The following is a 16,718-nucleotide window of genomic DNA, read 5'->3' as shown; positions in this document are numbered from 1 at the left end:
ATTCAGTCAAAGCCTTCATGGGAACCTAGAAGAGATCAGATTGAGGTTTGTGATCAGATGCCAGCTGGGTCTGAGCCCGACTCTCACAGCTGTGTGTTCAAAGTCTTCTGAAAGCATTTAGTGGAAACTCGCCACAGACGCTGGTCAACACCTGAGAGAACCAACCTGTATGTCTGCCTTCAGCAGGAGAGGTGACAGTCAGTCTGGCCTGCTCTGGTGGTCTCTCTCTCTCTCTCTCACACACACACACACACACACATGTTTGGTTTGCTATCCTTGTGGGGACTCTCCATAGGCGTAATGGTTTTTATACTGTACAGACCGTATATTCTATTGCCCTACACCAACCCTACCCCTAAACCTACCCCTCACAGGAGACTTTCTGCTATTTCAGATTTTCAATACACTCCATTCTGTGTGATTTATAAGCGTTTTGTACCTGTGGGGACCATAATTTTTTCCCCACCGTGACACGAGTCCCCATGAGTCTGTGTGTATTCAGGTTTAAGTCCCCACCAGAATAGAAAAACAGGTACACACACACACACACACACACAGTCACACACACGCACGCACACACACACACACACACACACACACACACACAGTCACACACACACACACACACACACACACAGACAGACACACACACGCACACACACACACACACACAAACACACACACACACGCACGCACACACACACACACACACACACACACACAGACAGTCACACACACACACACACACACACACACAGACAGTCACACACACGCACACACACACACACACACACACACTCACAGTCACACACACAGTCACTGCTATGGACCGTCTGAAGAAATTCTGCTGCATCCAGTTTGTCAGAAATTAACTTTGTTACAAAGTTGCTTTGCTTTTTCTAATCATTTTTTAGCGAAGGCCTTTGAAAACGGAGCCTCGATTTAGCATCAGACTCCAGTGTGGCTGTCAACCGCACGAAACCAGCGTCTCACCTCCAACTCAAATCACTGTTAAATCACTGATCGTTAGATAAAGTCATATTTGTGAAAACAGAAAAGAAGCCGCGGTTGCATTGTGCAATTCTCATTTCTGGAATTAAACAATGTAAGGTGTGATGCTTCATTATTCAAGTGCTTGTAAAGTAGCTAAATGTTTAACATCTCTCTGGAGCCTCTGACATCATGAACCGCACAGCTGTTATTGATCAGAACAAGAGAGACTGTGATTGGGGCATGTTGTCACACTATGTGAAAACTGTGAAATAGACTTTCAGTCAGCAGAATTTGAATGGTAAAACAATTATGAAACACAAACTAATTTATAAAACACCCAAGATGCAAAAGATCATAAAAAAATCTAGATGTGTTGCAGATTAATAAATATTAACACACGTGACAATTTGCCCCAAAAATACTGTTGTGCTGAGAAACTTTAAATCCACATTTGTTGTGCAATGACTCTATACTCTTATTGTATATCAGTGTGGTTTTGCAGTCACCTTATATTCAATAGCCTAGATATAGATAATATTAATATCACAAAATTATAATATGATTATATTAAAACGTGTTTGGAGTATAAAAGTACAAAAATTATTCTAAAGCGGATGTTTGAAATCCACTGCGAGAGAAAAGCGCTGTAGTGCGGTCTAAAATCACGCCATAACCTACCGGTAGGGCGGCGCTAGAGAGCAGAATCAATAAATCCAGCAGCAGCAGCATCACAGCTGCTTCAGTCGGTCAGTGCTTACCCTCAGTGACCCTCATGAGCTCGGTTCTTCTCCGTCTGAACACCAGAGCGCTTCAACCGAGAACTCTGGAGGAGATGGAGATGAAACTGGTGAGTTAGCTATTGATCTGTTTAAATAATGCATGATATTTAATGTAATTTCGCAACTACACAAGATGCTTCGATGCGTTTTCCACCTATAACTGATGGCCTGTTAATTTTACACAGAACCGTCATTTTACTATATTAGTTTTACATTTGGTTTAACTCTTAACAGTGACATATAATTAAATATATTTTGTATAATTGCCTACTGGACCCACACAGTCGTTGTCTGTCAGAAACCTCTAGTTTAGGAATTAGACGTTTATTATTTACTCACAAATTCTCTGCAACATTTTAGACGTTAATTAAAAAGTTTCGCAAAAAAATCTGTTTACGAGACACATTTCTCTAATGTATAAATTAATGTCATTCCTAGAAAAAAAAATTACACAGTTCTGTTAAATCATAAATGTTGTCGGAACACACGTGTTCATTTTGCAGACATTTTCACAGATTAATAAACTTATTATAGCCTCTACAATAACTCGCAAAAATCAAGCTTATTGAATTATTAGCGCTTAACTATTTTTTGTTGATCCATTAAAGGCAGAATTGATTCTAAAACATTAAGGTTATGCTCACGTGACACTAAAAAAAGTCTAGATTGCATAAACATTAACGAATTTTAAAAAATCGAAAGCGCCGATTTAAGTTTTAATTATTAATATGTTTATAAAACTATTATTATCTGTTGTTATTCGATTAAATTCAACCCCGGAGAAGCTTTCAACTGAAGAATAACATTAACAGTAGCGAGGACTAGCCAGTTAGTGATAGTGAGGCGCACACAACATACGCGATTTAATTAAAATGCTTTTATAAATGCATTAAATTAAAAATGCTTGCGTGCGTATATTAGAAAATAATAAAGTGATATATAGGAAGATATTTGAAGAACGAATAATAGGCTTAATAAACGCCTCGCCTATTAAATAAAATACTACGCTTAGTCGAATTTAACAGCTAATGTGATGAAAACAAATACACTTTTAATTAAATAAAATTATTTTAGTTTATTATTTTACCTGCCATGGAGGATGTTTTTAGTTCAGATCCTTAAAAGCAAAACGTTTCACTTTGTTCTTAACGTCGCACTGAAAAGTCGACCATGTGCAGATAGTTAGAGTTTTATTTTTAACCTAACTTTTTCTGTAGATTTAACACATTCATTCTGTGGTTCGCAGTGATGCCGAGACGCGACGGCAACTAACGGCGATCGAATTATCAAGCCTCGGGGTTCGGATTGACAGAACATCCAAACATGCTCGGGGAAGGATCCGGTTCCGTGCTTTCCTCACACACGGAGGCGGACGACGGGAACGTTTCACCGATCATCTGTGAGGATGAAGTCTCGGGCGGCGGCCGGTACATACTCGACGGGCTCGGGTCCAATCGCTATTTCATGATGGGCTCGACGCAGCAAGCGCAGGAGAGTTCGAGTTCGAGTTCGAGTCCGTGCGCCTTGTTTCCGTACACGAGTCAAACCGGAGGCGTGTTCGCCGGTTCCGACGGATCGCTGCACTACGGCTCCGTGCTTCCCTCCGCGGGCTTCTGTCAGTCTCTGCGCGGGGGACGCGGCGACTTCGGCGCGGGGTATCAGTTCGGACACGGTTCTGGAAACAGCTTCCACTCGTATCAGGGCTCCGGTATCGGCTCCGTGGCTCTGTCCGGAGCGGGGCTCCGAGCTCAGGTGTATCTGTGCAACCGGCCGCTGTGGCTCAGATTCCACCGGCACCAAACCGAGATGATCATCACCAAACAGGGCAGGTGAGCGGATCAAACCTCTGCTCTGGACATACAGGTTTCATATTTTTGAGACGATAGATGTTCTATAATAAACAAATAAATTAGCCTACCAATATTTTATTAGGCTGTAAGAACGCTCCAAAGCAAATCACAACAACCGGCAGATGGACCCATAACAGTTTTAAGTATTCTTATTACAGAAAGTAATAAATAGTGTTTAGGTCAAAAGAATATAGCCTAGGTATTTTTACCTGGCGCAAAATAATACGCGATCCCGAACTGACGTGTTACTATAGCAACAGTAAGGCCCCGGTAAATATTTTTGAGGCTATATATGTTTTATAATAACGGTAAACAGTTATTAGACAAATAATACATTGTTTTGTTTTAATATCTAAATGACCACTCTAAAGCACAAACAACTGGCTGAGAGGATCTTAAAAATAAGTGTTTCAGATATTCTGATTATCGATCGATCGAAACATTTCAAGTGTGTTTTCAAATAGTGTTTGAATATTTAGATCACAAGGATATAAGTATTTGACAATCCCGAGCTGACGTGTTACTATAGCAACCGTATAGCCTACGAGCGCTTGTGTTGTCGTAAATATTTTTGGCACTATCGACGTTCCATAATAATGGTTAACGGCAATTAAACAAATAGACGCATTTAATCAATATTTCCTTGCAAGAACGCTCTAAAGTAGCCTAAACTGATGGGACTTTAAAAAGAGTTTTAAATATTCTTATTACCTTTCAAAAAGTGTTTAGATCAAAATAATAGGCCTATACATATTTCGACCTCGCAAAATAAACGTGTTACTATAGCAACAGTACGCGGTCTTGTGTGGTTATAAATGTTTTTACGACTATCGAAATTCTATAATAATGCTAAAGTGTTTAAATAAATATACGAACTGGCTAAAGTACACTCTAAAAAATGCTGGGTTGTTTCAACCCAACTTTGGGTCAAATATGGACTAACCCAACTTTTGGGTTAAAAATGTAATTTAAAAATTTAACCCAACAGTTAGGTTAGTCCATATTTGACCCAAAGTTGGGTTGAAACAACCCAGCATTTTTTAGAGCGTCGGCTAAATCGGGGGTCTTTTAAATATTACACAATCGTTTCAAAATAGTGTTTAAATAGAGTTTCTATAGTTAATTGGCATGTCGCTTGTGTTGTCATAGCCTACTGTTATCATTTACAGGCTAGAGCATATATCACAAAAAGTTTAGGCTAGTTTTTGATTTAAAAAAAAGTTGATACCTGAAATAGCACCATTAAATAAATTTAGGTTGAACGCTTAAAAAAAAAATGCAATGAAACCTGTACACATATTTCGCACGAGTTAACAGAATATTTTTTTGTTTCATAATTTGCATTCAATCTTTGTTTTGTCTTTTAATTCCCCGGACAGGCGGATGTTCCCATTTCTAAGTTTCAATATTACCGGCTTGAGTTTGACGACGCATTATAATGTGTTTGTGGAGATAGTTTTGGCCGATCCCAACCACTGGAGGTTTCAGGGCGGAAAATGGGTGACCTGCGGGAAAGCCGACAATAACATGCAAGGTGTGGAGGACTGAAATCGATAGAATTAGCATGCGCTATTATCATTCCATTTCAATTCTGTTTTATTATTTTAGGAAATAAGATTTACGTCCACCCCGAATCGCCGAACACGGGCGCTCATTGGATGAGACAAGAAATGTCTTTCGGTAAACTGAAACTAACAAACAATAAAGGAGCAAACACCAATGCTTCACAGGTAAACGATTTTATTATTATTATTTTTTTCCAATTACTGATGCATAAACAATTATTCTAAATGCATTGCATATTGTGTTTGTGATAAAAATGCAACTAACTAGCACAAATATTTGTGCTCTATATGTTTTCTTTTAATGAATGTCTTTAATCAGATGATCGTCCTTCAGTCTCTACACAAGTACCAGCCCAGGCTTCACATCGTCGAAGTGTCCGACGACGGAATTGAAAGCACTGGACGAGATTCTAAAACTCAGATCTTCACCTTTCCTGAGAACCAGTTCATCGCTGTTACTGCATATCAGAATACTGATGTATGAGCATAACTCAAGATACGCGTGCTTCACACACTTCACACACTCAGTTAGGATTGATCTTCACATCTGTGTGTTTCTTCTTCTTCTAGATCACTCAGCTCAAGATCGACCACAATCCTTTCGCAAAGGGTTTTAGAGATAATTATGATTCGTGAGTATATTATATCACTGATATCTCACTTTAAATATAAAGCTGCTTTATTTGCATTGATGGTGCATGAAGAAGCTTTAACATGCATGGAGTCTTTCCATTGCACAAATGGCTAAAAATGAAAATCTTGAAATAAATGGATGTTTTATGAACTTTTCGCTAAAAGAAACCATGGCTCTTCTGTGGCATCAATGTGAAAACCTCATTTTTAAGAGTGTGGAACCACTAAAGGTACTTTTAAAGGAGACATATTAGACATAATATATAATATCGTCTCTGGTGTCCCCAGAATGTGTCTGTGAAGCTTCAGCTCAAAATACTCCACAGATCATTTATTACATCATTTTGAAAATGCCGGTTTTGAGTGGAAGCAGAAACACGCTGTTTTTCGGGCCTGTGTCTTTAAATGCAAATGAGCTGATTCTCCCCGCCCCCTTTTCCAGAATAGAGCTGCGCCTTTACAGCTCTGACCTGCTAAAAACATCTGTTTTGGTTCTGATTTTCATGTTTATCTCGCTGAAATCATGCGTTTTAAACCATATGAGTTTAAACTTCTGATATAGGGTTTTCTGAGCGCACACATCTGAAGCACACGCACAGAAAGCGGCTGTCACAGCATGTGAGGACTAAACTAAGTTCTCATTCACACACAAGCTTACGTTAAAAACACACGAGTTACAAAAACAGTGGGTTATGTCTGTGAAGGTAAACTGCTGGGAAATAAATTGCATGTTTATTTTAGATCTGTGTGGCAGCAGCAATATACAGTAAATACATCAATAAATGCTCTGCTCTGTTGTCTCTGAGGCTGGGACTCTAAACAGTGTTCTGTGCTCGTCTGTGCAGCCAAACACAGAACAGTTAGCTTGCTTTACTCAAACTTTTTATTTCATGGCGTTAAAACTAGTACACCATTGTTGCTTGCGAAAACACAATAACGGCGCTGTGGGTGTAAATGTACAGATTAAGGGGCGGTGATATTATAATGAGATCCCTTTGCCACGTCACCAAGCGAGCGAAATCAGACGCGCTCGTTTTCTCAGACGCTTGCAGAAAAATGCTTATCAAAACAAAGTTACTGGGTTCATCTTTTTCACATTTGCTTGGTTGATAGATGCACCGGGGACCTGATTATAGCTCTTACAACCTGGAAAAGTCAGATTTTCATGATATGTCACCTTTAAGAACGGATCACTGAAATGTTCGAGGAGCCCAAAATATTCTTCTGTGGTTCCCCTTTTGGAACCGTTGTTTTTTTAATCTTATTTGCATTCATCTTTCAGGATGTACACCGTTCCAGAGCGTGAAAGACTCACACCGTCGCCGTCAGACTCGCCTCGCACACGCTACACCATGCAATCCTTTCTACAGGATCAGTTTGTCAACAATCTGACCCCGAGTCGCCTTTACAACACCGAACGGATGGTTTCGCAGACAAACAGCATGCTTTCTCCTCCAGTGGAGGACGCTGGCGCTGCTCAGAGGTGGCTGGTCACTTCAGTACAGCATCCTAGCGGCAGCAAGCTGGAGCTGACGGCGTACGAGGGCGATTATTCCAGCTCGTTATTACCATACAGTTTCAAATCCTTACCTCTGCAGAGCGCACACTCGCTGGGCTACTATCCAGACGCCGCCTTCGCATCCGTCACCGCAGGATGGGGCTCCAGAGGCTCTTATCCCAGAAAAGTGGCATCTGGATTGCCCTGGTCACCCAGACCGGGTCCCACGGACTTCACAGACGACCACATGCCCGATAAGGACAAATCTAGGGAAGGAAACACATTTAGTCAGACTTCAGCCTGGATGGAGAGCATGCCGCCTTTGAAACCTCTAGACTCTGTGGAGCCGAGCATTTACTCGGTGGTTTGCAAACGGAGGCAGGTTTCTGGAACAGAGCAAGTGTGAAGATGATACAAGGCCATCAGCTATTACGCTTTCTACGCCAGCAGCTAGAGAAGCGTTCAGTCTCGTCTGATTTTGGTGTGGATGCGCTGAACTGCAAGACTGATCCACATCACGTGTGTCCAACTTTGATCGATTTGGCCCTTTTGTAATATGTGACCCTGGAGCACAAAACCAGTCATAAGGGTCAATTTTTCGAAATTGAGATTTATGCATCAGCTGAAAGCTGAATAAATGAGATTTCCATTGATGTATGGTTTGTTGGGATTGGACAATATTTGGCTGAGATACAACTATTTGAAAATCTGGAATCTGAGGGTGCAAAAAAATCTAAATATTGAGAAAATCATCTTTAAATGAAGTTCTTAGCAATGCATATTACTAATCAAAAATTAAGTTTTGATATATTTACAGTAGAAAATTTACTAAATATCTTCATGGAACACGATCTTTACTTAATATCCTAATGATTTTTGGCATAAAAAAATTTATATAATTTTGACCCATACAATGTAAAGAAAAAAAAAGTCAGAAATTCAGCAAAGAGCTTTGAAAACTAGTGCCTTTTCCATGACTATAAGAAAACTGGTGACACTTTAGTTTGGGGACCAATTCTCACTATTAACTAGTTGCTTATCAGCATGCATACTACTAGAATACTGGCTAATTATTAACACTTACAAAGCACTTATTCTGCATGACCAGTTAATAGTGAGAATTGGTCCCCAAACTAAAATGTGACCAAAAAATCAAAATGCAAAAAAAGCAGAACAGTCTAGAAGAAACCTAGAGACAGCAACTCAGATCAATAACTGAACGGTCTCACTAAAATCAGTATAAGATGCTTGAGTTGTGATGTATGAAGATCTGAATGGACTGTAGAACTGAATGTGTGTTACATTAAGGGAAATACATGGAACAAACACAGATATGGTGGATTATATATCATTAACATGAATCCAGAAGTTCTAAAGCTGTGTAAAGAGAGATATGTAGATGAAGTGTTGCTCACTAAATGTTGAGGACACTGACCTCTAGTGTCAGAACAAAGTAGTGAGGCCTGAAGAACATCTGATCAGTCCCTTAAAGGGATAGTTCACCCAAAAATGAAATTCTGTCATCATCTGCTTGTTCCAATGCTGTATGAGTTTCTTTCATCTGTTGAACACAAAAGAAGATATTTTGAAGAATGTTGGCAACCAAACAGTTGTTGGTAGACACTGACTTCCACAGTATTTCTTTCCATACTACACTCGCAGAAAAAAAGGTACAAAAGCTGTCACTGGGGTGCTACCTCTTCAAAAGGCACAACTTTGTACCTAAAGAGTCCATATTGGTACCTAAAAGGTACAAAAGTGTACCTTTTGAAAAGGTACCGCCCCAGTGACAGCTTTTGTACCTTTTTTTCTGAGAGTGTATTAACTTGCTCACTAAATGTTGAGGACACTGACCTCTAGTGTCAGAACAAAGTAGTGAGGCCTGAAGAACATCTGATCAGTCCCTTAAAGGGATAGTTCACCCAAAAATGAAATTCTGTCATCATCTGCTTGTTCCAATGCTGAGTTTCTTTCGTCTTTTGAACACAAAAGAAGATATTTTCAAGAATGTTGGCAACCAAACAGTTGTTGGTAGCCACTGACTTCCACAGTATTTCTTTCCATACTACACTCGCAGAAAAAAAGGTACAAAAGCTGTCACTGGGGTGCTACCTCTTCAAAAGGCACAACTTTGTACCTAAAGAGTCCATATTGGTACCTAAAAGGTACAAAAGTGTACCTTTTGAAAAGGTACCGCCCCAGTGACAGCTTTTGTACCTTTTTTTCTGAGAGTGTATTAAAGTCAGTGGCTGCCAGAAACATAATAAAGTGCTCAGCATAAAAAAGCAGCTCACTGGAACAACTTGAGGTTGAGCAAATGATGGCAATTTTCATTTTTGGGTGAACTGTCCCTTTAAAAGTCAAACGTTTTAAGTTTGATAAACCTAAATTAAACCATTTAATGATTTTAGAAATAACTCAGTATTGGGGAGACAACATACCTTGTAGCTTGTGAGTCCTGCTCAGTCATAAATACAACATCTATATATAACCACATCATTTCAATAAAATCATGTAATTTCTCCAACAGATCACGAATGAATCAGATGGCAAAACTCTGATGAGAAACCAACAGAACGTGTTGCCCAGAAAGATTCATTAGAGTTGGGAAATTCTCCAATGAACAACAATAACAATAACACTACTAATAATACATGAACTTTATAGTGCACCTTCAAAACGGTTTACAAAGTGATTGTGTGTACATTCAAATGCATTCAAGAGAAAACTAAAAATGTTACATTGCACATAAGAAGAGCATGTGTGAGATTGAGGGAATGCAGAAGCACTTTAAGACACTTTTCCTGTATTTCGAACTGTCCGTAGATGAGCAAATATCATAAATAATGTCTCAGCGGTCATCTTGGGACAGCTTTTTTCAGTCATGCAAGTACAGCTCCTGATCCAAATACTGAAACACTCTCTAAAACTACTCACGTTTCTTTCAGAATCTCACTTAACCGTTGTTTCTGACCCTCAAATAATGCTAAAATCCTGCGTGTCAGGGTTTCTGCAAGTTCTGCGAAGGCAAGTTTAAGACTCTTCTGAGACCAAGAAAAGAAAATCGAAGGAATAAATTAAAGGGAACTCAATACTTCACTATGTTCTCAATGTAAGTGTCTAAGGAGAACACATTGAGTTACACTAGCAACACTTCAAAGCATGAAAACAGATAAAAATCAACTTTCTCTCAACAAATTTTCATTTCCTATAAACTCCCTTCATATTGATACTTTTTTTTTTTAAAGCAAGACTTCATTTTTTGATTTCAAGATGTTTAGATATGTGTACTTAAAAACAAGACAAACATACTGAGGAAGATATTACATTTTCTTTTGCAGTTCATACCATGACTTTATGAATTTAAGACGTTTTGCTCTGATTTAAGCCCTTTTTAAGCCTTAATTTGCAGAAGGACGACTTAAGACCTACAGAAACCCTTATTATTTCATAATGCACATGTGCAGAGTTTCACTAATTAGTGTTTTCTAATGTGGTTGTTTTTTAAAAACAAGGACACAGAAAAATCTAATGTGCATGATTTCAGATAAAAAGTTCCCATGTCTTCCAGAATGTTCTGTGACTTCCAGCGGTGAATGTTCTCTATATGCCCATCAGATAGATGAAGCTCTACTTTAGAGCATAGAAATCTGACTGATCTGGAAATAAATGAATCCGGTCAGACTTGAATGGGTTTTCTGCTGCGCTGCAGTTCTTCTTTCCATTTCCTCATGGCCCACGTCTGAGCAGAAACTCCAGAGAGCGTCGAGCGTCGTTCCTCCTGCAGGAACAGAGACATTCACATCAACTGATCACATGTAGACCTTGAATGCAATGCAAGTTGCTTTGAATAAAAGCATCTGCCAAATGCATGTGAATGTAAAGTCCGTCAGGTGCATGCTGGGATGCTTTGAAACGCAATGTTTCTGGTGGTCTTCAACCATTTTTGACCAAATCGGAATGGAAAAGGTTAAACTTCACTTGCTACGTGAACACAAAAAAATCATGGACGAGATTTGAAAAGGTGTCCTAATGGTCCTAAAAAATATTCACTCTTGTATTGTTCATTAGACACCGATGGGAAACTAATTTCATCTAGTGGAAACGTTTGGTACTGCGCTCAAACAAAATCTTCCTCAAAGCTCATTTTTTGTGATGTCAACCTGAAATTTGGAGCACAACCCGTTTAGATTTATGGCTTTCATTTTCTCAGTTTTAGAGTAAAACATGTTTTGGAAAATACATATTTCATATAATTTTGGAAATATTTTTGTGCACTTTCATAACAATAAAATTTGATAAACTTTTTCATTTTTTTAATTCACTTTGACAATAATGTATCATTTAGTGCTTTTTTAAAAAGAGACCAAATTTAAGTCTGTGCTCATTGAAGATTTATGACAGTGTAAGTTGAAAATTTCAGGTCTATGCTTGAGATGATTAATGGATTATAACTAGGGTTGCAAAGGGGTGGAAAATTTCCGGGAACTTTCCAAAAATCCCTGGAATATTCCCAAAAATCCTGGAAATTTCTGGAATACTTCCGAAATCTACCCGAATTTTTTTTGCAACCCTAATTATAACTACTGCACAAGTATAATTTAGTACCATAAAACCCTCTAAAAATACAAACTATTAAATAAAAAACATTATCAAATTAAATTACAGTGCATTCATGTCATTGAAATAAAAAAAGGTGATGTTTTTAAGCAGAGGCTCCTCATACACACCTCGTATGCCGGCGGATCTGAAGACGGGACCGGACTATAGGCCGGCGGGGAAGATTCTGGACGCGGATGATCCACGACGTCAGCTGTGTTCATGTGGATGACCATCAGACGCTTTCTCTGCAGGAGCAGCACATCGACACCTGAGCGTCTCGTGTAGTCAAGACGAGGTCATAGATCTCAAATAAACACTGATTTACCGGTTTACACCAGCAGCACAACGTCGGGATGATGAGAAGTGAGAAGATGAGGCCCAGACCGTTACAGGCGACGAAGGCGATGTTTGTGGTCAGAGATTGGGAACTCTCAGAACGGCTCAGGAAATGGGCACGCAGTAAATGTCCAAAAAACTACAAAAGCCAGATGAATTATTAGCATGTCATTACAAATATATATGAGTGTATTAAAGCTATAAGCCCCAAGAAGCCATGGTTTAAATTAACGACGCTTCGCGTCGTACCTAACAACGCCCCTTAGCTGTTATAAATTCACTGTAAACCACGGCTTCATGGGGCTTACTGCTTTTATAAAACGGTTATATACGTAGTAAGGTTTCACAAAATAAAACGGAGCAAATAAAGTGTAATGATATTAATAAACACAGTGTTCTTCCACCAAACAATGTAGCTCCTCAGAAACAGTTGTGGTTGCTACAAAGTGGTTGCCGAGCAACACACAAACGTAAACAAAGGTGTGTGTTACTTTGTAGCGTCATTTACAACAGCTTCGAACGCGGCTCAGCCAATCAGAGCCAAGCACCGGAACTCTCCGCTTTATAAAGATCATTAGGACCCAAGGTTTCATAAGTCAATAGCATGAACTGAATCGTTGTGTTCAACCACTTTTATGGTAATAATTCAAATCAGACCAGGTAAGTTTTCATGCATGAAAGTTCCGATTTCAGATTAAAACATTGTAAGCGGATGCAAACATTAGTTTGTGTGTGCATTCTGGTGTTCTTTAGACTAAACACTACTGAGAACCGCACTAGCATCACCTACAGGTTGTGCTGGATTCATATCAGCAGAAAGAATCACTCACCACATCCCTCAGAATCCCTAAGACGACTATGACGAAGAACACGACGATGGTCGCCACCACATTGCAGATATTGAGCAGATTCAGCACCTGAGACGTGATCACCTGACCATGACAAACATCAGTTTATTTTATTATCAAACACCTCTGCAGATCTGATCATTATGTGTTTTCTATAACTGTCCAGATGTAAGATAACGATGACTGACCAGACAGGGGTTGCGGGTGCATGCAGCTGTAGCTGTTATAACTCCTATTAAAATCACCTACAGACACACAGCAGCATCAGACAGGAGAGAAACATGAACATTACTCAGCATTTCTTTACAGCTCTACATCATGCCGAATAAAACATTAATATATACGCATTACAGATTAAACATTTGGAATAATTATAAGTCTCTTCTGCTCACCGAGGCTGCATTTATTTGATCAAAAATACAGTAAAAATTGATAAATATTATTAGAATCTAAAACAGCTGTTTTCTATGTGAATCTCTGTTAAACTGTGCTGTATTTCTGTGATGCGCAGCTGTATTTTCAGCATCATTACTCCAGTCTTCAGTGTCACATGATCTTCAGAAATCAGTATAATATGCTGATCTGCTGCTCGAGAAACATTTCTGATTATTATCAATGTTGAAAACAGTCGTGCCGCACAATATTTTTGAGGAAACTGTTTGGCGTAGATAAAAAAATTACTTAAAGTATTCATCAAGGACTCATTAAATTAATGAAAAGTGAGAATAAAGACATTTATAATGTTACAAAAGATTTCTATTTCAGATAAATGCTGTTCTTTTGAACTTTCTGTTCATCTGTGAATCCTGAAAAATAAAACGTATCACGGTTTCCACAAAAATATTGTGCAGCACGACAATGACAAAGAAATGTTTGTTGAGCAGCAGATCAGCATATTATACTGATTTCTGAAGATCATGTGACACTGAAGACTGGAGGAATGATGCTGAAAATACAGCTGCGCATCACAGAAATACATTACAGTTTAACAGAGATTCACTTAGAAAACAGCTGTTTTAGATTCTAATAATATTTCACAATTTTTACTGTATTTTTGATCAAATAAATGCAGCCTTGATAAGCAGAAGAGACTCTTTCAGAAACATTAAAAATTCAAATTATTCAGATTTTTGACCATTAGTGTATATAATAAAAGAGACTCACAAAGCAAGCCGGTATTAACAACCAGAGATCGTAATTCCAATAGACGAGTCCAAACACCATGGAACCAGTCAGGATCTCCAGCCACTGCAGGATCACACACACACACACACACACACACACACCCACACACAGACACACACAGACACACACACACAGGTTCAGCTCCAGAGCTCAGAGACTCTCAGCTCTAGATATGTTCAGTTAAAGCAGGTGTTTTTACCCCCAGCACCGCCGGGTGCATCTTCAGGAAGCCCTTCACTCCTGGATGCTCTCCGGGCTTCGACTCTGTGATCTGAAGAGGAGGCTCGGCCTGATCCTGTGGAGCTGAGGAGTTGATGATCACCTCCACTCTTCTGGACATCTTCACACACACACACACACACACACACACTAATGAGAGTTTCACAATCACGTGTTTTTTTTTATCCTGTCAGCTGAAGAACTAAAAGTTATTTCAGTTAAAGCAGGTGTTTTTACCCCCAGCACCGCCGGGTGCATCTTCAGGAAGCCCTTCACTCCTGGATGCTCTCCAGGCTTCGACTCTGTGATCTGAAGAGGAGGCTCGGCCTGATCCTGTGGAGCTGAGGAGTTGATGATCACCTCCACTCTTCTGGACATCTTCACACACACACACACACACACACACACACACTAATGAGAGTTTCACAATCACGTGTTTTTTTTATCCTGTCAGCTGAAGAACTAAAAGTTATTGTTCACCACATTCTTTAAGCAGAAAAACCAGATGAACCTGCGCCGGCGCTCTGATTCTCTCAGTCACTCGGACTGTTTAATTGCTCTTAATTCAGCTTCAGGTTTGAAGGTTTAAGTTGATGTATTTAAAACTGACTCAGTGAATCTTTTGTGTTGATATTTTATTAGTGAAAATCTGTGTTTTGGAGTTTTTGGGTCAAATCAGATCTTTATATACATCAACACATCAAGTTTTTCAATCTCTTTTTTTTCTTCTAGAAATTTTTTAATCATCTAAATGCATGAATTCAGGTAAACTGGGACACCTTTTGCCATTGAGATGACTGGGAAAACGTCCCAATTCACCTGAATTCGCTCTACTAAAGCAGAGAAGCTTGAAGAAGAACATGAGTAAATGCAGATCTTTCCCTCACTTTGTCCTCAGTTAAACTCAGCTCACGTTCATATTAAGTTACTGAATTCTATGAAATGAAGTATAATATGTAGAGGTGGTGTTACCTTGTTGTTGGTGTTTCTCTGATCTCAGTTCTTGTCATTTTCTGTCATTCTTCAGGTGAGAATCATTGGAGAAGCTCCTCCTCTAAACATGCGGAGAATGCTTGTCAAGCATCAGATCAGCAGCTCTATCTGATGAGTTATGAGAGTTATTCACAAACACACACTTGTTTATTTAACTATCCAAACTTGGTCATTCAACAGAGCTCTATTGTTTCGTTAGTTATAAACAACATAACCCATACTAACCCTGACAGAAACTGCATTTTCATAATTTAAAACAAACAAAAAAAACACTTTATTTCTATGCCATTTTAACAAATGAGGGTTTCTACAAAGGTTTTGTCAGGTTTAGCTCACTCTCTGTACCCAAAATATGGTTAATACACAAAATATGAAAACACAATAATATTAACTATTACACGATGAGACACAAACACAGTTTTTTCATTCAAAATGTGTTATTGTTAATAAAAACAGCATATTAAAAGAGTGACCGGACACTCATAAATAACATAACAACAGACGTGAGGAAAAGAACAGAAAGAGAAAAACAGTGGCAGAACGACAGAAAATATTTACAGAATTATTAGTTTGAGACGCTTTCCACTAAAATAAAGTTTAAAAGAGTCTGCATGAGAGCAGGTGAACCCCGCCTGATAACCGCTGGATAACTAGTATTACTAGTGCTCTTCTCAGCGTCTTCTGTGATTCATTTAAATAAAGTAAAGCTTTGTTTTACGTGTGAATGATTAATAATTGAATGTATATGTAGTGTATGATAGTGTCTTGAATATATCCAGAGTGATTTTGGTTAGTAAAATAAAATGCATAATTATTACACTGTGTTAAGAGTAACAGGAAGTCCAGCTATCTGAACGCGCGCGCACACACACACACACACACACACACACACACACACACACACACACACACACACACACACACACTCACACTCATACACAAGCACACACACACACACATTTTAACAATTTATTTAAGTCCACTTAAGAGAAATAACTTACAAGGACGTAAATATTATAGATGTAGTTAAATACATGTACAAAATCATAGACCAATGGCGTGCAACAAGTCTTCACAATATTTGGCATATCACTCAGTTGTTATGGGTATAAATAACAGCGTCTCCTCCATATATGACGGCTGCCTATGATAGAGGACAAAGCACAGTACTTTGCTAGCCGTGCAGCCCTCTTTTTGGGCATCCCAAGTTGTTGAAG

The 16,718-nt window shown here is 38.9% G+C and overlaps 2 protein-coding genes across 2 annotated transcripts; one reads left to right on the top strand and one right to left on the bottom strand.

The window, feature by feature from the left end:
- The first annotated feature begins 1,750 nt into the window (after window positions 1-1,750).
- LOC107570058 (eomesodermin-like) lies at window positions 1,751-7,895 on the top strand. The gene is made up of 7 exons (XM_016256251.1): window positions 1,751-1,840; window positions 3,019-3,601; window positions 5,002-5,156; window positions 5,231-5,352; window positions 5,507-5,665; window positions 5,758-5,819; window positions 7,103-7,895. Exons 2-7 carry the CDS (start codon window positions 3,096-3,098, stop codon window positions 7,722-7,724), a joined length of 1,626 nt encoding a protein of 541 aa, XP_016111737.1. The 5' UTR covers window positions 1,751-1,840; window positions 3,019-3,095; the 3' UTR covers window positions 7,725-7,895.
- Window positions 7,896-10,672: 2,777 nt separating this feature from the next.
- On the bottom strand, window positions 10,673-14,629 carry LOC107570056 (uncharacterized). Its single transcript, XM_016256248.1, has 7 exons — window positions 14,489-14,629; window positions 14,269-14,352; window positions 13,293-13,349; window positions 13,087-13,188; window positions 12,246-12,395; window positions 12,049-12,165; window positions 10,673-11,099 (listed from the first exon to the last, which is right to left on the bottom strand). The coding sequence occupies exons 1-7, from the start codon at window positions 14,627-14,629 to the stop codon at window positions 10,998-11,000; spliced, it is 753 nt and encodes a 250-aa protein (XP_016111734.1). The 3' UTR covers window positions 10,673-10,997.
- Window positions 14,630-16,718: the final 2,089 nt, after the last annotated feature.

This window comes from Sinocyclocheilus grahami, unplaced genomic scaffold, assembly GCF_001515645.1.
Source record: "Sinocyclocheilus grahami isolate Dianchi unplaced genomic scaffold, SAMN03320097.WGS_v1.1 scaffold1410.1, whole genome shotgun sequence".
Classification (NCBI taxonomy): domain Eukaryota; kingdom Metazoa; phylum Chordata; class Actinopteri; order Cypriniformes; family Cyprinidae; genus Sinocyclocheilus; species Sinocyclocheilus grahami.
Note: the sequence above shows the minus strand (reverse complement) of the source record. Positions and strands in the feature narration are given on the sequence as shown.

What these genes read in the sequence shown, in the direction of transcription:
- LOC107570058 (XM_016256251.1), top strand. Translation starts at nt 3,096, where the DNA reads ATGCTCGGGGAAGGATCCGGTTCCGTGCTTTCCTCACACACGGAGGCG. An exon ending in AGCCGACAATAACATGCAAG is followed by an intron (nt 5,157 to 5,230) that starts GTGTGGAGGACT and finishes TTATTATTTTAG; the next exon opens with GAAATAAGATTTACGTCCAC. An exon ending in CAAACACCAATGCTTCACAG is followed by an intron (nt 5,353 to 5,506) that starts GTAAACGATTTT and finishes GTCTTTAATCAG; the next exon opens with ATGATCGTCCTTCAGTCTCT.
- LOC107570056 (XM_016256248.1), bottom strand. Translation starts at nt 14,629, where the DNA reads ATGTCCAGAAGAGTGGAGGTGATCATCAACTCCTCAGCTCCACAGGAT. An exon ending in TGCACCCGGCGGTGCTGGGG is followed by an intron (nt 14,353 to 14,488) that starts GTAAAAACACCT and finishes GTGATCCTGCAG; the next exon opens with TGGCTGGAGATCCTGACTGG. An exon ending in CAGATCCGCCGGCATACGAG is followed by an intron (nt 11,100 to 12,048) that starts GTGTGTATGAGG and finishes CTGTTCCTGCAG; the next exon opens with GAGGAACGACGCTCGACGCT.